The 20846-nt window shown below is 39.1% G+C and overlaps 1 protein-coding gene across 1 annotated transcript in view; it reads left to right on the top strand.

The window, feature by feature from the left end:
• Nucleotides 1-20846, top strand: part of LOC132380342 (dynein axonemal heavy chain 17-like) — a 247591-nt gene that overhangs the window by 23225 nt on the left and 203520 nt on the right. The window contains 7 exon segments of the mRNA XM_059949089.1: nt 827-952; nt 8098-8250; nt 9259-9345; nt 13112-13279; nt 14727-14843; nt 18511-18779; nt 20059-20254. Coding sequence (XP_059805072.1) covers nt 827-952; nt 8098-8250; nt 9259-9345; nt 13112-13279; nt 14727-14843; nt 18511-18779; nt 20059-20254 — 1116 coding nt within the window.

Genomic DNA, 20846 nt, shown 5'->3' with positions numbered 1-20846 from the left:
CCCCCCCCCCATCCCAATCTAAGTTGTGTTTTTCTCCATTTTCCCAATTTCTCATTTACAGTATATCCTCTCATTTCCATGGAATTCATTGTGATGCTTTTTTCCACAAAATTATTGACTACCTATTATTTCTTCCTAGCTCCCATAATGGTGGTTTCCATTTCTTAGGTGCTGCCCCATCTTCTTTAAATTTCTGATTATCACTCTTCTGCTCAAAGTAACCACAGTCAACCTCTCTGCCTTGCAGACTAAGAACAAATGGAACTATATGTTTAATGTACAGATGGTCTCTTCCCAGAATCAAAAAACATAATAAGTATTTAAGCAACAGATGGGTTAACATAAGGGAAATGATATATAATTTTGTGTATGTGGCTTTTTGTGGTGGAAAGGATTTGAGTTTAAAAAGACTGTGATCGGGAGTATGTCAGGTATTTAATTGGCTACCAGTTGAATCCTCAGTCTCTTGTTTATAAAGTTTCTTGAGGTTACTTTATAGCTTATGCCTGAGTAAAAATTGCAGAAATTTGACTTGCTGAAACACCTTGAGTCATCTACTTAATGTTGTACTTGAATTTAGTTTACCAAATTCCAGTATCATCAATAAATGTATGCTGCCTATTCATTGTGCGAAGTGTTTAATTATGTATATGAATGTCTGCTTTGCAATTCTTAGTTTACAACACAATCTGAATTAGACAATGGAATTTGAGTGAACACAGAAATAATATTCATGTTCATTGTTAGAGCAATAGGATTTTATTGTGAATATATCAATGACACTTTTTTACTTATACTTTACTATACTTTTTTACTTTCATTACAGGTGTCTCCTTATGTCGATATTATAATGCATACTGTTTGTTTAGTTTGGGCCAATTCTAAATATTACAACACCCCTGCCAGGATCATAGTTATCTTACAAGAGATTTTCAACCTCTTCATTGATAAGGTATGGAGTTTTTTTTAACAGCATGAAGCTTACCATTCAACACAATAGAAATATAAACATCTTATAGTGAGACATATTTAAGTAAATTTGCTTGTATTTTTCTTATTCAAATTTTATTACCCCAATGTGAATGGTTCCAATCCCCTATTCCTTGTCCCTTATTCCACAGCTGTTCCTTGATTTACCTTAAAGATCTTTTCCTCGGTTTTTAGTCAATGTTTTTAGGTTTACAAGAACGTTATCAGGACTCATGAGCCTGAATAAAAAATCGGGGGAGGGTGGTGAGCGTAGATGGGGTGAACATGCTCAGTCTTTTTTCCAGAAACAGGGAATCAAACACTGGAAGGCACAGGTATAGTGTGAAAGTTTGAAAAGAGATCTGAGGGGCAACTTCTTCACAAGTAGAGGGTGTGTGTATGAAATGAGCTGTCAGAGAAAGAAATAGAAGCAGATTCAATGGCAGCATTTAAAATATATTTGAATAAGTACATGGATAGAAAAGGTTCAGAAGGATATGGCCCAAATATAGGTAGGTAAGACTAGCTTAGGCGGGCATGGGTAGGTTGAGCTGTTTTACTCTATAACTCTATGGCAAGCTCTTTATTAGAGTGGATAGAAACTTTTAGACAATAAGTGGATTTTCTCCCCATTTAGAAAATAGTCTGCACATTTATTTCTACTACCAAAGTGCATAACCATGCATTTTCCAACATTGTATTTCATTTGCTGCTTTCTTGCCCATTTTCCTAAGTGTGAAGTAGTTCATTTCAGTAGGTCAAATTTGAAGCCAGAATATAATATTAATAGTAAAACTCTTGGCAGTGTGGAGGATTAGCGAGATCTTGAGGTTCGTGTCCATAGAACACTCAAAGCTGCTGCTCAGGTTGACACTGTTGTTAAGAAGGCATATGGTGTGTTGGACATCATCAACCATGCGATTGAGTTCAAGAGCTGCAAGGTGATGTTTCAGCTATATAAGACGTTAGTTAGATTCCACTTGGAGAACTGCATTCAGTGCAGGAAGGATGTAGATACTATAGAGAGAGTGCAGAGGAGATTTACAAGATGTTGCCTGGATTGGAGAGCATGACTTGTGAGAATAGGTTGCGTGAACTTGGCCATTTATCCTTTGGGGTGACAGAAGATGAGAGGTGACCTGATAGAGGTGTATAAGATTATAAGAAGCATTGATCGTGTTGGTAGCCAGAGGCTTTTTCCCCAGAGCTTAAATGGTTAATGTGAGGGGGCATAGTTTTAAGGTGCATGGAAGTGGGTACAAGGGGGATATCAGAGGTAAGTTTTTCACACAGGGAGTGGTGGATGCATGGAATGCCCTCCCAGTGATGGTGGTAGAGGCAGATACAATAGGGTCTTTTAAGAAATTCTTAGGTAAGTGCATGGAGCTTACAAAAATACAGAAATATGCAGTAGGGAAATTCTAGGCAGTTTCTAGAACAGGTTACATGGTTAGCACAACATTGTGGGCTGAAGGGCCTGTAATGTGCTGTAGATTTCTATGTTCTATGTTCTGCAGCCTACCTGTTTCCTCCATACTACATGCCCCTCCACCAATCTTTGTATCATCTGCAAACTTGGCATCAAAGCCATCTATTTCATCATTGATATACAGCATAAAACGAAACAATCCCAACACCAACCTCTGGAAAAGACCACTAGTCACTGGCAGCCAATCGGAAAAAGATCCCTTTATTCTCACTCTTTCCGATCAGCCAATGCTCTAACCATGCTACTAACTTTCCTGTAATACCACGGGCTCTTAACTTGGTAAGCAGCCTTATGTGTGAAAATCCAAATATACATCACCCACTGCATCTCCATTATCTATCCTAATTATAATCTCCTCAAAGAATTCCAACAGGTTCATCAGGCAAGATTTTCCCGTAAGGAAACCATGCTGACTTTGTCCTTTCTTGTCCTGTATCACCAAGTACTGCATAACCTCATTCTTGACAATTGATTCCAGCATCTTTCCAACCACTGATGTCAGTTTAACTGGTTTATAATTTCTTTTCTGATGCCTTTCTCCTTTCTTAGAGTGACATTTGCAATTTTCCAGTCCTCTGTCACCATACCAGAGAATATGATTATTGAAAGATCATTGCTAATGCCTCCACAGTCTCTAACGCTACCTTTTTCAGAACCCTAGAGTGTACTTGATCTGGTGATATGTATCTTTAGGTCTTTCAGCTTTTTAACTGCCTTCTCCCTTGTAATAGTAACTGCACTCACTTCTCTTCCTTCACACACTACAACATCTGTCACACTGCTAGTGTGACATGAAGACTGATGCAAAATACTCATTGAGTTCATCTGTCATCTCCTTGACCCCAATATTATTTCTTCAGCCTCATTTTCTAGCGGTCCTATATTCACCCTTATCCATCTTTTATTTTTTACATACTTGAAAGTACTTTTACTAACCACTTTGATATCGTGTGCTAGCTTGTTTTCAAATTTCATCTTTTCCCTTCTAATGATTCTTTTAGTTGCTCTCTGTAGGTTTTGAAAAGCTTCCCAATCCTCTATCTTCCCACTAATTTTTGCTTTGTTGTATGCCCTCTCTTGTTTTTACATAAGCTTTGACTTCCCTTGTCAGCCATGGTTGCACAATTTTGCCATTTGAGTATTTCTTTGCTTTTGAATACAGGTGTCCTGCACCTTCCTCGGTTTTCCTAGAAGGTCACACCATTGCTGCTCTACTGTCATCTCTGCCAGCAGTTCCTTCCAGTTTACTTTGGCCAACTCTTCTCTCATGCTACTGTAATTTTCTTTACTCCATTGAAATACTGCGTTGTCAGACTTTACTTTTTCCCTATCAAATTTCAAGTTGAACTCAATCATATTGTGATCACTGGCTCCTAAGGGCTCTCTTTTACCTTAAGTTCCCTAATTGCCTTTGGTTCATTACATAACACCCAATCCAATATAGCTGATCCTCTAGTAGGCTCAATGACAAGCTACTCTAAAGAGCCATCTCATAGGCATTCAACAAACTCATTCTCCTGAGATCTATTACCAACCTGATTTTCCCAATTGACTTGCATGTTAACATCTCCCATGACTAACTATCATAACATTGCCCTTCTGACATGCCTTTTCTATTTCCTGTTGTATTCTGTGGTCCAGATCCCAGCTTATGTTGGGAGGCCTGTACGTAACTGCCATCGGGGTCCTTTTACCCTTGCAGTTCCTTAGCTCAACCCACAATGATTCAACAACTGTAGATCCTTTGTCACATCTCCCTAATGATTTGATGCCATTGTTTACCAGCAGAGTCACGCCATCCCCTCTGCCTACCTTCCTATCCCTCCGACACAATGTGTTACCTTGGGCATTCAGCTCCCACTACAACAATCCTTCAGCCATGATTCAGTGATGGCCACAACATCATATTGGCCAATCTGTAGTAGTGCAACAATATCATTCACCTTATTTCTTATACTCCGTGCATTGAAATATAACACTTTTTGTCCTGTATTTGTTACCCTTATTGATCTTGCATCCCTAATACACTGATATTCACCCTGCTGGCTGCAATATTGTCCTATCATCTGCCTTCCCTTCCTGAAAGTCTGGCTGCTCACTATCTCTGCTTTTTTTTAAACCATCTATCCTATCGTGGGTCCATCTCCCTGTCAAATTAGTTTAAACCTTCCCCAACACTTTAAAAAACCTGTTGATGAGAATATTGGTCCCCCTTGGGTTCAGGTGCAACCCTTCCCTTTTGTACAGGTCATCCTTCCCCCAGATGAAATCCAAGTGATCCAAGAACCTGAAGCTCTGCCCCCTACACCGGCTTCTCAGCCACACATTTATCTCCCAAAGCATCCAGTTTCTACCCTTACTAGCATGTGGCACAGGTAATAATCCAGAAATTACTATCCTGGAGCTCCTGCTTCTCATAAGACATAGCAGAATTAGGCCACTTGGCCCATAGAATCTGCTCCACCATTCAAATCATGGCTGCTCCTTTTTTCCTCCTCCTCAGCCCCACTCCCTGGCCTTCTCCCTGTAACCTTTGATGTTGTGGCCAATCAAGGACCCCTTTAAATACACCCAATGAGCTGGCCTCCACAGCTGCCTGTGGTAATAAATTCCACAAATTCACCTCCCTCTCGCTAAAGAAACTTTTCCGCATCTCTATTTTAATTGGACACCCTTCTATCCTGAGGCTGTGCCCTCTTGTCCTAGACTAGCCCAACATGGGAAACATCCTTTCCAGATCTACTCTAGCTAGGCCTTTCAACATTCGAAAGGCTTCAATGAGATTCCTCCTCATCCTTCTAAATTCTAGTGAGTACAGGCCCAGAGCCATCAAACTTTCCGCATATGATAACCCTTTCATTCCCGGAATCATCCTTGTTAACCTCCTTTGAACCCTCTCCAATGTCAGCACATCTTTTCTAAGATGAGGGGCCCAAAACTGTTCACAATATTCAAGTTGAAGGTTCACCAGAGCCTTATAAAGCCTCAGCATCACATCCCGAAATGAATGCTAACATTGCCTTACTACTGACTCAACCTGCAAATTAGCCTTTAGGGTGTTTTGCACAGGGACTCCCAAGTCCCTTTCCATCTCAGATTTTTTGGATTTTCTCCCATTTTAGAAAATCCTCTGCACATTTATTTCTTCTACCAAGGTGCATGACCATAAATTTTCCAACTTTGTACACATACTTGCTGCAGCCTTCCTGTTCTCCTAATACTATCTGCCCCTCAACCAATCTTCATCTCATCTGCAAACTTGGCAACAAAGCTAACTAATTCATCATTGAAAACACTGATAAACAGCATAAAAAGAAGCCGACCCAACACTGACCCCCTATGGAACACCTCTAGTCACTGGCAGCCAACCAGAAAAGGATCCTTTTATTCCCACTCACTGCCTCCTACCGATCAGCCAATGCTCAAACCATGCCAGTAACTTTCCTGTAATACCATGGTGACTTAACTTGGTAAGTAGTCTCATGTGTGGCACCTTGTCAAAAGCCTTCTGAAAATCCAAATATACAACATCCACTGCATTCCCTTTATCCATCCTACTTGTACTCTTCTCAAAGTATTCCAACAAGTTCATCAGGCAAGATTTTCCCGTAAGGAAACCATGCAGACTTTGCCCTATCTTGTCCTGTCACCAAGTACTCCATAATCTCATCCTTAACAACTGGACTCAATCATCTTACCAACCACTGTGATCAGGCTAACTGGTCTATAATATCCTTTCTGCTGCCCTGCTCCTTTCTTAAAGAGTGGAGTGACATTTGCAATTTTCCAATCCTCCGGAACAAAGCCAGGGCCTAATAATTCTTGAAAGATCATTGCTAATGCCTCCACAATCTCTACCACTACCTTTTTCAGAACCCTAGGGTGCAGTTCATCTGGTCCGGGTAACTTATGTACCTTTAGGTCTTTCAGCTTTTTGAGCACCTTCTCCCCTGTAATAGTAACTGCACTCACTTCTCTTCCCTCACACTGTTCAGCACCTGGCACACTGCTAGTGTCTTTCACAGTGAAGACTCGTTTAGTTCATCTGCCATCTCCTTGCTTTCAAATTTCATCTTTTCCTTCCTAATGATTCTTTTAGTTGCTCTCTAGGTTTTTAAAAGCTTCCCAAGCTCTGTCTTCTTGTTAATTTTTGTTTTGTTGAATGCCTTCTCTTTTGCTTTTACATTAGATTTCCATGGTCATACTATTTTGCCATTTGAGTATTTCTTTACTTTTGGAATACCTCTATACTGCACCTTCCTCATTTTTCCCAGAAATTCAAGCCATTGCCGCTCTGCTGTCCTATGTCACATCCTTCTATTGATTTGATGTCATTCTTTACCAGCAAAGACACACCACCCCCTCTCCTACCTTCCTATCCCTCCAATACAAAGTCTAACCTTGGACATTCAGCTCCCAACTGCAACCATCCTTCAGCCACGATTGTGTGATGGTCACAACATCATACCTGACAATCTATAAAGGTGCACCAAGATCATCCACTTTATTTCCTATACTCTTTGCATTGAGATATAATACTTTTGAGCACTGTATTTGCTGCCCTTTTTGATTCTGTATCCCTAATGCACTGTTGCTCACCCTGCTGTCTGCAGTTTTGTCCTATCATCTGCCTCCCCTTCCTTACAGTCTAACTGCATGCTATCTTTGCTTTTTTGCCCTCTGCCCTATCCCGAGTCCCTTCACTCCATTTCTGATCCCACTGCCTAATTAGTTTAAACCCTCCCCAACAGCTCTAACAAACTTACCTGTAAGAATATTGGGTCCCCTCTGGTTCAGGTGCAGCCCGTCTCTTTTGTACAGGTCATACCTTCCCCAGAAGAAATCCCAATGTTCCAAGAACCTGAAACCCTGCCCCCGCACCAGTTCTCAGCCATGCCTTTATCTGCCAAATCATTCTGTTTCTACCCTCACCGGTGCGTGGCACAGGTAGCCATCTAGAAATCACTATCCTGGAGGTCCTGGTTCTCAGCTTTCTGCCTAGCTCTCTAAACTCTCTTTGCAGAACCATTTTGCTTTAACTTCCTATGACATTGGTACCAACATGTACCAAGACATCTAGCTGCTCTCCCTCCCCCTTCAAAATACTGTGGACACAATCCAAGACATCCCTGATCCTTGCGCGGGACAGGCAACATACCATCTGGGTGTCCTGTTCACGTCCACAAAATCTTCAGTCTATTCCCCTGACTATTGAGTCCCCTATCACTACTGCTCCCCTCTTCTCTTTCTCTTCCTTCTGAATCCATGCTCAGTGACTGTAACCTGGTCTCCATGGCATTTCCTTGGGAGGTCAGCCTTCACAATAATATACTTATTATTGAGGGGAATGGCCACAGGGGTGCTCTGCCTATTCACTTTCCAATTCCTTCTCCTGACAGTCTCCCAGCTACCTGCCTCCTGCAGCTAAGGGTGACTACTTCCCTGTAACTTTGATTGATGATCTTCTCACTCTGCTGTACGAGCCGAAGGCCAGCCACCTGCTGCTCCAGACCCCCTAACACTATCTTCTAGGAGCTGCAGCTGGAAGCACATCATACAGGTGTAATTCCCTGGGAGAATCTGGGAAAGATAAGAGAATGTCTTTTTTATACACAGTTCCTAACATTTTATTTTTGTAGACCTGTACCTTTTTGAACCCAGATGTGCTAATGAAAGGATTGCAGGGAGAAATAGAGGAGGTGTTGGCAACAATCAGTATGGCAAGATCAGTGCTTCAGAAGCTTTATGCTACCTATGAAAATAACCGTTCCGGGATGTACAAATTCTTTAAGGTACTGTATATTCATACAATTTTACACTAGAAATTTTAAAATATTGAATTTAATTTTTTTTTCAATTCAATATTTGCAGAAGTATTCAAAGCAAAAGTTACAGGAGTTGGAAATCTAAAATAAAAGGATCAAATGAAAGTATTCAGCTGGTCAAGCAATATTTGTGGACGAGAAGCAGTTAATGTTTCAGGTTATTTAGTTTCATAAGAAATGGAAAAGGGGGAAATAAGTGTGCTTTAATTTTTAGAGAGACTAGTGGAATATCTGTGTTGGAATGCAGATCAAGATTGGCCAGTAAGAATTTTTTTCTGGTGCTGATGTAATGGGAAATAAAAGATAAAATAATATGTTGGGACAGTCAGTACAGAGCACCAGGAGGAAACCTACTTGCTGATGGAGAGTGCAACTCTATGCTACAGTAACCAAAGTCAGGATCAAACTTGAGTTTCTGGTACTGTGTGACAATAGTGTTATTAGCTGTACCAAGTCTTCTTCACTGCAGATGCTGTCTAACATGCTGGGTATTTATAGCTCTTTTGTTTCAGATTTCCAGCAATCGCATCTGACAGCAATTTTCGAACTACGTTCTTTTGCTTCCTTTCTCTGGTATTAAAAGCAGTTTGTTAATCGAATAACTTTGGTTTCCATCTTATCCTAGATGTTCCCTCAGTTCTCTCTTTCCTTCTTTCTGCAATTTAGAATATGCTCATTTTCTCTGTTTTTCCAATTCTGGTAAATGGTTATGAATTGGAAAAGGTGATTCTTTTCCCCCTTCATATACTGTAACCTGCTTGATCTTATGCGTATTTCTGGCATTACCTGCTTTATAAAAGTACATTGGCTATTATTTTATCAATTTTTATTTTTTGAAGGAATGTTTAAGGTCTTATATCTTGTATCCCATATAGGTAAAAATGAATTCAAAAGTGTATTTATGCAAAATCTGTGAGAGAAGGATGTGAGTTGTTATTCCAAAAAGTGTTTAAAATGTATGTCCTTTTAATTTAGGACAAAGAACCAAAATACTGGGAGTTTCCTTCACGTCTTGTCTTTGTAAGGTTGGACAGATTTATGCATCGATTACAGACTATAGAGGTATTGTGCATTTTTGGGGGAAAAAAGACTTTATGGTATAAAATGTTTAGTATTATGAGGGCTTGCTACCCAGTGTTGTAATGCATCAGCTTTGGACTCTGAGGCAAATGGTCCCGAGGTCAAATCTGGCCAGCTCGTTGCATGCTTTCCATCTGTACTGGGTTGAGTGGCGAGCTAGCAACTCGGCCTTGTAAAAAAAAACAGTCAAAGTGCTATGGAAACTGCAAAAATGATGCCCAATGCGCCACAAGGCACGAAAAGGAACAACAGCTATAATGGGTGATGCATGGGTGAATAATAACTTTCCTTCCTTTGTTCTTAACCTCATAACTGTTCCAGTTTAAGACAAATACGAAACCTGCAGTTGCTTTTCATCTTTTAAAATGCTAATTCAGGAATGACTGTGAAACCAAAGAAACAGAAGAAAATCAGTAATGTTAGTAATTTTTAAATGGACAAATATAAATGATAAAAGAAAATGTTAATAAAATCTATCAAAAATGAAGTTAAGTCAAAGAACCTTTGTTATTAAATTGAAGTGGAGTTAACACATTTGTCCAAATAAATATAATTTGTTTGTGTCACTGTTTATGCGATTAAATACATCTCTGATGTTGGATGGTGTAAACTTGTTTTTAATTAGCTTTGAGGAAGAGAATTACAACAATATAGTTACTGTCAAAATTTATTTTTGTGCTTGTCTGTTCATTTCAACTGCATTCTGTACTCCCCTAACCTTGTTAGAGATAAGTGGATTTTAGTTATTTTAGTTGCTTTTGGAAGACTGGAAATGTCACTTGCTAAATTTAAAAATGATTTACAAACAGCCAGTTTGGTGAAGGAAAGGCTGAAAATCAGATGTGCCTTCTGAACCATCAGCTCATTGGATCCTACATTGATTTGTTCTCATGATGTCCCCATTTTTAAAATGACCAATAGACACCTTGGGTTTCTTTATGATACATTGGCAATGAGTCATTGTTATATGCTAGATCACATCAATTTTCAACCAGCAAGTCCACAGAGCCATGTACTGTCAGCTACCTGCAGAATGTGTCAATGGATTTTGACCCTATGTAGTGGCAGTGTGCAAGTCCAGTACATGGGTACGTATCTCCTGGTTTGTCATTCGACTCACACTAAAATCAAGCAATGAACAAAAATAATGTAAAGTGCTAGATACACTTTATATCTAGCTTTGAGTTGATGAACTAGACAATTTTCAGAGATTCATCTTCAAATCTGAATGAATACACCGCAGTTGTCATCGACTTCATCAAGATCTGTGTGGATGAGTGTGGGCCTTCGAGAGCATACCAGACATTCCCAAATGAGAAGCTATGAATGAACCAGGAGATTCGTAGTCTGTTGTGGCATTCAGAAGTGGTGATCCAGAATTATACAAGGACCAGCTATGACCTACAGAAGGATATTTTAAAGTGAAAAAAACTCTTAAGAGTGACTGTAAAGATGTAACTGGATGCATATCAGCCCTGGCAGGCTTTGCAAACCATTACTTCCTACAAGGTGAAATCTAACATATTGAATGGCTGTGTTGCTTCACTCACAGCTAAGCTCGACACCTTTAATATATGCTTTGAAAAGGAGAATAAAATTACAGCTGTGTGATCCCTGCAACACCTGGTGTCTCTGTGATCTCTGTTTCGGCAGCTGATGTCAGGACATCTTTCAAGAGGGTGAACCCTTGCAAGGCATCAGGCCCTGATGATATACCTGGTAGGCCACTGTAAACCTGTGCAAACTGACTGATGGGGGTGTTCAAGGACTTCTTCAAAGTCTCACTGCTACATTCCCACTTGCTGCAAAAGGGTGACAATCATACCAGTGCCTAAGAAGTACAAGGTGAGCTACCCCAATGATTATCACCCAATTGCACTTACATCTACTATGATGAAGTGCTTTGAGAGGTTGTAGTATGGCCAGGCTCAACTCTAGCCTAAGAAATAACCTGGACTTGCTGCATATGCCTATCACCATAATACGTCTACAGCAGATGCAATCTCATTGGCTCTTCGCTTGGCCTTGGATCACCTGGACAATAGCAAACATCAGGCTACTGTTTATTGATTACAGCTTGGCATTCAACACAATCATACCCTGAATTCTAATCAACAAGCTTCAAAATCTTGGCCTCTGTACCTCCCTCTGAAACTGGATCCTTGACTTCCACACCAGAGGTCAGTCAGTATGGATTGGAAACATCTCCTCCTCACTGACAATCAACACAGGCACAGCTCAAAGATGTGTGTTAAGCCCATTTCTCTACTCTCTCTAGACTATGACTGTGTAGCTAGGTACAACTCAACTATTGGCAGAATTACAGATGGTGACAAGGAGGTATACAGGAGTGAGATAGATCAGCTGGTTGATTGGTGTTGCAACAACAATCTAGCACTCAATGTTAGTAAGACCAAGGAATTGATTGTGGACTTCTGGAAGGGGAAGTTGAGGAAACACACACAAGTCCTCATCAAGAGATCAGCAGTGGAAAGGGTGAGCAGTTTCAGGTTCCCAGGAGTCAACAACTCCGAAGGTCTATCCTGGGGCCAATATATTGGTGTAATTACAAAGAAGGCATGACAGTGACCATCTGATTAGGGTAGCCATGGAGCTAGCATAAGGGACAAACCAGGTCCAATACAGTCTTGCTTCATCAGTTTTATTCAGTAGAATAAGATACAAGATTCAAAATTGTTTATTGTACAAGTGTGTAAAGGAGAACTAAGTGATTGTTACTCCAAATCCAATGCTGCATTTAAAAACACAGTAAATATAAATATAAAAGCAAGCCTATTAACACAATGTACTAGTACCTGTTGATTGTGGCCATATATACTTGAGATTAGCTTATATAATGCATATAAACTGATTGTACATAAAGTGAGGCTGGGTGCAGGAGTAACTGCATATAAGGAGATTCTGATGGGAAATGATAAAGTGACAATGTGACTCTTGGCAAAATGAACTCTTCAAGGTAGTAGCAGGGCATATGAAAACAGAGTGGGACAGCAACTGTGTCAGTGTAGGTATGAGGTGTGGAGTGTAAGTGTAAATTGGCAGTGCATGGGTGGGGGAACGAAAGGTGCTGAAGGGCTGTGGAGAGGAGTAGCTGACGTGGAAGTAGTGTTAGTGAGAGGATGGTGGGGCGAGTAAGTGCTTCATGTAAAACAACATTTTAAAAATTATGATATAGTAAAAATGTAAATTGGATGCAAATATTCTGCTATCACATGTGCATCTAACTGGAAATTGCTGCATTTGCCTAATAGATTCTTATTTAACTTGCCTAAAGAAGTGAGGGTTGGTTATTGAATGTCAATATTCAACATATCTTCCATAAAATATTCTCTGTAGTGATACAAGTTTGACAGTGCTTACTTGACTACTTCATGTTGTGTATTGTGCCTAAGTAAAATGGGAAATGTAAGGTAAAATAAACAAAGGAGGCAGAAATATTTGCTTCTCTTCTTCTAAATAAGCCCCTCATGGTTGAGGCATACTTGCTTAATGTGAGTTCAGTAGGTTCTGAGTCAGCTGAAGAACCCTGTATGTGATCCACAGGTGGGGCTTAGGATGTTTGATTGGATGAATGGGCAATTGAGGTTGTTAGGTACTTCCACTGCTTGCTCATGGCCTCAATGGGTTCCTGCTGTAAAGACAAGGAGCTCATATCAAAAGTCATCAGTAAATTTTCTGCTTAAGTGCTGTATGATAAACTTATTCAGAGTTTGATGTCTTTATACAGGAGATATTTTCTACTACTGTTGAATTCTTAAAGCTTGAAAAAATTGAAGTAGGAGGAGTGAGAGGAAATATCCTTGGTCAAATGGTGCAACAAATCTACATGGAGTTTCTAGAAGTCATTAAAATCTTTGCCGATAGCAAGTATGATCCTTTGGATCCAGAAGAACACGTAAGGAAAATTTATTGAGATGAAATGCTTCTCTGGCATATTTAAACCATTAAGGTATTAGTAGTTTGCTGATGCTCACAAACAGGAGAATATCTGCATACTCTGGAAATCCAAAGCAACACACACACAACATGCTGGAGGAACTCAGCAGGCCAGGCAGCATCTATGGAAAAGAGTAAACAGTTGACTTTTTGGGTCGAGACCTTTCATCAGGACTGGAAAGGAAGGGGGAAGGAGTCAGGATAAGAAGTACAAGGTAGCAGGTGATAGGTGAAACTGGGAGAGGGAAAGGGGGTAAGAAAAGTGCTGGGAAGTTAATTGACGAAAGAGATAAAAGGCTTGAGAAGGGGTAATCTGATAGGAGATGATAGAAGACCGTGGAAGAAATGGAAGCGGAGGACTACCAGAGGGAGGTGATGATCACATAAGAAGAGAAAGTGTGAGGGGGAAATGAGCATACCAGAACACTGGATAAAGTAGATTATCCCAACAGACTTATAGGTGAAGTGTTGCCTCACTTAGAAGGACTGTTTGGGGCCCTGAATGGTAGTGGAGGAGCAGGTGCAGAGGCAGGGACAGCACCTGTTCCTCTTGCAAGGATAATTTCCAGGTTAGTGGGGAGGGTCCCATATATTGGTGAGACCCGACATAGATTGGGAGACTGCTTTATCGAGCACCTTTGTTCTGCCACCACAAAAAGTGGAATTTCCCAGTGACCACCCATTTCAATTCTTCCTAATCTGATGCAGCACAAAAAACACAATAAGATAAAGAACACAACAACAAAAAATAAAAATACATACAGTATATAGTGTTTTCCAGTTAATTATTGTGAGTAGTATTTCTATTTGTTTTAGTGCCCCTTTAAAATGTATAATTTGTCAGTGCTGTGAAACTCTTGTATGGATTGTATCATTTCTCAGGATGTGTACTGAACTTGCTGTGCCTTAATAAACCATGCCTATTTATGTTAGTGCAAGTATGATCTGGTATTCAGTCACAATTCAAGTACCAAATAATTGTTTTTTAAATTACTTTATTTATTTTGAGTTTTTAATTGCTTCTGAATGTCAAAGACTTTTAAAGGATTGCTAAAATCCTTCAGCGCTTTCACAGCTAGCAAAGTTTTGTCCCAGCTTTGCTGTCTGTCTGTGAGGCATTCTGTGGGCTTGCCCTTTATTTCTTGCCATCAAAAGATAGTCCAATTTGAAGCATTGCAGGATTCCTGGCTATGGAGGATGCTTCTCATCAACCCCAGGGAAATGTGAATAAGGGCCAATAATAGGCAGCAATTCTGGGAAGCAGGAATAGTCCAGCATGTCCTAGCCCATTCATTTAGAAAGTAACTTAAGTCTTATTACCTAAACAAAAAATTAAATATATTTTAGTTTGGATATTTGACCACAGATAAAAACTTATTGTTTTATTTTGATGCATTTACAAACAGAATTTTGAAGAAGATTACAAAGTTTTTCAAAATACAATTGCAGATTTTGACAGAAGATTAGGTATGATAATATCCCAAGGATTTAGTGACTGCTCAAACATTACATCTGCTGTAAAGGTAAATACAATTATGAATTCTGTTTTTGGGTCTTAGTATCAAATAGAATCATAAAATGGTTATAGGATGGAAGGAAGCTATGTACAGTCAGTGGTCACTTTATTAGATACCACCTGTACCTAATAGAGTGACCATTGAGTGTATGCTTGTGGTCTTCTGCTGCTACAGCCCATCCACTAAGGTTTGATGTGTTGTGCGTTCAGAAATGTTGTAATGTGTGATTATTTGAATTACTGTCACCTTCCTGTCAGCTTGAACAAATCTGGCCGTTCTCCTCTGACCTCTCTCATTAACAAGGCATTTTCGCTCACAGAACTGCCGCTCACTGGATATTTTTTATTTTTCATACTATTCTCTGTAAGCTCTAGTTTTCATAGTTTTATTTCAGAACCTACCTTAACCTTCTAAGAATGATTATTGTTTGTCTACAGAGAGAGAGATAAGAATATGCAGCTGACTGTAAATAGAAATATTGTTGGAATGTATCAAAGAAAAGCATTGGGGAAATATTTGGGAAGTTTGAAGACAAAGCAACTTGCCTGGAAATCCAGTGGTTCAAGCATGTTTGTTTATTTCATTGAGTTCTAACGCAATTGGACGGGTTACGCCCTAAACCTAAAGGGGTCCAATATCCTAGCGGGCACATTTAATAAAGCTGTTAGGAAGGGTTTAAACTAATTTGGCAGGGGGATGGGAACCAGAGTCATAGGGCTGAGGAAGTGGAAAACAGAGAGAAGTTGCAGAACTTGGCTTCTGTACCTCCTTATGTAATTGGATCCTCTGTGCGGATTGGTGATAATGTAAACTCTTCGCTGATGATCAACACCAGCGCACCACAGGGACGTGTGCTTAGCCCACTGCTCTGTTCTCTGTATACACATGACTGTGTGGCTAGGCATAGCTCAATTACCATCTATAAATTTGCTGACAATACAACCATTGTAGGTAGATTCTCAGGTGGTAACCAAAGGGCGTACAGGAGTGACATATGCCAACTAGTGGAACGGTGGGCGCAACAATAACCTGGCACTCAACATCAGTGAGACGAAGGAGCTGATTGTGGACTTCAGGAAGGGTAAGATGAAGGAACACATACCAATCCTCATAGAGGGATCAGAAGTGAAGAGAGTGAGCAGCTTCAAGTTCCTGGGTGTCAAAATCTCTGAGGATCTAACTTGGTTCCAACATATTGATGTAGTCTTAAAGAAGGCAAGACAGTGGCTATACTTTATTAGGAGTTTGAAGCGATTTGGCATGTCAACAAATACACTCAAAAACTTATATAGTTGTACCATGGAGAGCATTCTGACAGGCTACATCACTGTCTGGTATGGAGGGGCTACTGCACAGAACTGAAAGAAGCTGCAGAAGGTTGTAAACACAGTCAGCTCCATCTTGGGCACTAGCTTACTAAGTACCCAGGACATCTTTAGGGAGCAATGCCTTAGAAAGGCAGCATCCATTATTAAAGCCCTCCAAACAGCAGCTGGGCTTTGGATTACAAATTACAGCAGGAGATAGAAAAGGCATGTCAGAAAGGCAATGTCATGATAATCATTAGGGATTTTAACATGAAAGTGTATTGGGAAAACCAGGTCAATACTGGACCTCAAGAAAGAGAATTTGTAGAATGTCTAAGGGATGGCTTTTAGAATAGCTCATTGCTGAGCCCACTAGGGGATCAGCTGTGCTGGATTGGGTGTTGTGCAATGATCCAGAGGTGATAAGAGAGGTTAAGGTTAAGGAACACTTAGGGAACAGTGATCACAATATGATTGAGTTCACATTGAAATTTGAGAGGGAAAAAATAAAATCTAATGTGTTGGTATTTCAGTGGAGTAAAGGAAATTACAGTGGCATGAGAGGGGAACTGGCCGAAGTTGACTGGAAAGGGACATTTGCAGGAAGGACAGCAGAGCAGCAATGGTTGGAGTTTCTGCAAGAAATGTGGGAAGTGCAAGACAGATATATTCCAAATAAGAAGAAATTTTCAAAGGGAAGAAGGACACTACTGTGACTGACAAGTGAAGTCAGAGCCAAAGCAAAAGAGAGGGCATACAAGGAAGCCAGAGCTAGTAGGAAGATATATTGGGGAGCTTTTAAAAACTTGCAGAAGGAAACTAAGTCATTCAGAAGGAAAAGAAGAATTATGAGAGGAAGCTGGCGACTAATATCAAAGAAGATACTAAATGCTTTTTTTAAGTATATAAAGGGTAAAAGAGAGTCGAGGGTAGATATAGGACCAATAGAAAGTTATGCTGGAGATATTGTAATAAGAGATGCAGAGATGACAGAGGAACTGAATGTGTATCTTGCATCAGTCTTCACAGTAGAAGAGGCCTGCAGTATACTGGACATACAAGGGTGTCAGGGAAGTGAAGTTTGTGCAATTAAAATTACAACTGAGAAGGTGCTCAGGAAGCTTAATAGACAATAGACAGTAGGTGCAGGAGTAGGCCATTTGGCCCTTCTAGCCAGCACCACCATTCACTGTGATAATGGCTGATCATACACAATCAGGACCCTGTTCCTGCCTTCAATGGTCTTAATGATCTGAAGGTGGATGAATCTGCTGGACCTGATGGAATGCATCCTTGGGTTCTGAAGGAAGTAGCTGGAGAGATTGCAGAGGCATTAATGATGATCTTTCAAGATGGCATTGTACCGGATGACTGGAAAATTGCAAATATTACTCCGCTATTTAAGAAGGGTGGGAGGCAACAGAAAGAAAACTATAGACCTGTTGGCCTGACATCAGTGGTTGGGAAGTTGTTGGAATCGGTTGTTAGGGATGAGATTATGGAGTACCTACTTCTTCTCCTATATCTTATGGTCTTATGGAATTACACAGGTATTGCACCAGTCCATGAAGACCAAAATCTAATGTACTAAAGCCTGAAGTAGTTGGTTCAGAAAGGGTTAAGTCTCACTCAGCATGTTATGTGAAAGTGAATGGAATTGTTCATAGCATCAGTTGTGTTTCTTACCATAAATCATTGTGTTTTATTTAGGTTAAATGGTACATGACATTTTAACATCCTTTTCCAGTTAGCATTCAGAGTGAGTATCAGGTTTAATATCACTGGCACATGTCATTAAATTTCTGAACTTAGCAGCAGCAGTTCAATGTAATAAAAAAAACAGAAGTGCAGCTTTAAGTAACCGCTTCAGTGGTCTTACAATTCACAATGAGCAAGCTTCAGGGGAAGGTGACTGGTGAGAAACTGTAATTCACTTTAGAAGGACATCTTAACGCGTGGTAGGGACTCAAGTAAATTGAAAGCCATTGGAACAAGGAGAAGCCTTTGAACATGAAATGAAGCCACTGTATTCTGTGTTTGAAGGTATCACCTCCAACTGCAAGGAGCTGCAGTTCAGGATCTCTGAAGTACAGGAGCAATACATTCACAAGTTTTGTGCAAAGTCACAGCTGCTGTCATTGCTCACTGCATCAAACCAAAGTAATACTTCTCTGCTGCATGTGCTGGGCCTCTTATTATAGAAATCAAGCATTAACTTGTATTGTTAAAATTGATACCTAGCACAAAGCAGTATGAAAAAAACTATCTTTTAATTTATAAAAGCTTTTTTACAACTATAATGTGCAGTGAACATTTTAAAAAATATGTGTAACTGTGAATTGTGAAAATTTATTCTTTTGTTTCAGTTGTTGAACATGTTTGGATTTTTCGTTAAGCGTCCACTGATAAAAGAAAAAATGTCTGAAAAATACTCTGTCATGGTTGACATGGTTAACAGAGATTTAGACGATATCAAGGTAGTGTTTGATGCACACTTGAAAACCACTGCAACAAGGAACGGTTATCCTTTTATCAACAAAAATATGCCGCTTGTAGCTGGTGAGCTAAAATGGGCATTGGAAGTGACTGAGAGAATGGAGGTGACAATGAGGAATTTCAAGTCCTTTGAATATTCGTAAGTCTTTAAGTTACAGCGGTAGCTGTTAATAAAAGTGAATATTTAACATGAATTACATAGAAAAATAAGTTAACATGCTATAGAGGTTTGATATTTTTTCTGCTTCAGAATAATAATTTAATGAATTATTGAAAAAATATATTGGAGGCTGAATGAGAAAAGTTTTCACAATAAGGAAGAGGTTAATTATATGGGCAATACATTTTCTTACCACATTTAGTGCAATGTGGATGTTATTATCTCTCCCTCTCTCTCCCCCCCCCCAGAAACTGTGCTTATTTTGTGAAATCAGATTAAATGTGAAAAATGAATAGAAAATATCTTTCAAGATCTGCTACTTGTTTACTTCGTGAAATCCATTGAAAGTACTACAATCTTAGAATTATAAGTGACCACTGCGATATGAAGGGGTTGAGTTAATAGAAAAAAGTGCATGTTGCAATCTTTTGTAATGCAAAACATTCACCTGCATGTGTGTTATAAAAAGCAAGTTGAAAAAAAAATTTATTTATTTTTACAAAATTTCCATGAAAATGAATGTTATTTCATATCTCAAATCCTGTAAGGCTAAATTGTCGTAATGGGGACGGGGGTGGTAGACTGTGGAGGAGAGTAAATTGCCTATTTATGCCAATTCCATTTGACCATATTAGGCCTGTATTCCTTTACTTCTTTGAAACACTTTGAAAACAAATGTATCTGCATCCACTATCTCCTCTGACAGCTCATTACAAATATCAGAAGTATGCCAGTGTATGGAGATGGAAAAGCAGAGATTGTCTTCTTTAGAGTAAAAAAAAACAATCTGAGCAATGCATCAAAATTATGGCAGAATAGGACAAAATGAACAATGAGAAACTGTTTCCAATGCCAAAATGTTTATTAACTAGAGAGGATAGATTTACGACAAAAGCACAAAGATTCAGAGGTAACGTGAAGAATATATTTTAATAAATCAAGTAGTTGTAATCTGAAATATATTGTTGAAATACTTTCAAAGGTAACTTCCAACAGAATTGGATAAATATTCAAACACCACACTACAGGTAATGAACAAGGGTATGGGACTAATGAAATATCCAATAGATCTACCAAAGAGCTATCACAGACATAATGTAGCAAGCAAGCTCCTTCTATGCAATGTTATTCAACATTTCATTGGTGTTTCAGCCCTATATTGTATGAGCAATTAGTAAAGCACCCAGAATTTTTTGAAGTGATTGAGGTACAGCTGGAAGTTTACATTGGGGATTAAATTTCATTTCCTTCAAAACAGTTATAGGTCAGACGAGGAGGCTAAACTTCTTTTAAATAAATATGAAGAGATGAAATCCTTACTTCAAAAATTTTGTGAACAAGTTTATAGTGAATGGATTACAAAAGTGGATGAAGACTGCCAATTTAATTTGAATCAACCCCTTATTTTTCGTAATCCAAAAACAGACCTGATCAGCGTGAGCTTTAGCAAAAAGGTGAGAAATTTGCCTTTAGAAACTATCTTCTACAATTATGTAACAGCATTCAAACTAATATTAAGTCTAAAACTTCTGTGAACTCAAAGTATTTTTTTGAGTCACGGTTCCAGGAATTCCCATAATGTTACAAATTTGTTGATTTAATATTTAAAAGGAAATTTTATGTTAGATTTGGCTAGTTTCTTTCATATCTTTAAAAACTTAAAAGTCTAATATTGAAGATTATAGTGTTGAAATCAAAAGCAAATTGTCTTCTTTAAGAAAAGAAGTACTGACCAAATCAAACCTACCTGTGGAGAAAGTAACCAAATTAACATTTCATGCTAATAATCTTTAGTCCATTTGCCTGACTATTTCCAGCATCTCTTGTTTTTGAACATGTGATCATTGAGGTAAGTATGCTTTGTCTTTTTTCTGAAACTTGAAGAAAAGTGTGTACCACTAATCTAATTAATAGTTTGGAATTCTGTATTGAATGTAGTCTGTTGTACAGTTTTATATCTAATTGAATTGGAGATAAACTTCACAATTTATGGATAGTGAGATAATTGTATTCAATGTGATATTTAGGGCATGTGTAATTGGCAGT

The sequence above is a fragment of the Hypanus sabinus genome, chromosome 23, assembly GCF_030144855.1.
Source record: "Hypanus sabinus isolate sHypSab1 chromosome 23, sHypSab1.hap1, whole genome shotgun sequence".
Lineage (NCBI taxonomy): Eukaryota > Metazoa > Chordata > Chondrichthyes > Myliobatiformes > Dasyatidae > Hypanus > Hypanus sabinus.
Note: the sequence above shows the minus strand (reverse complement) of the source record. Positions and strands in the feature narration are given on the sequence as shown.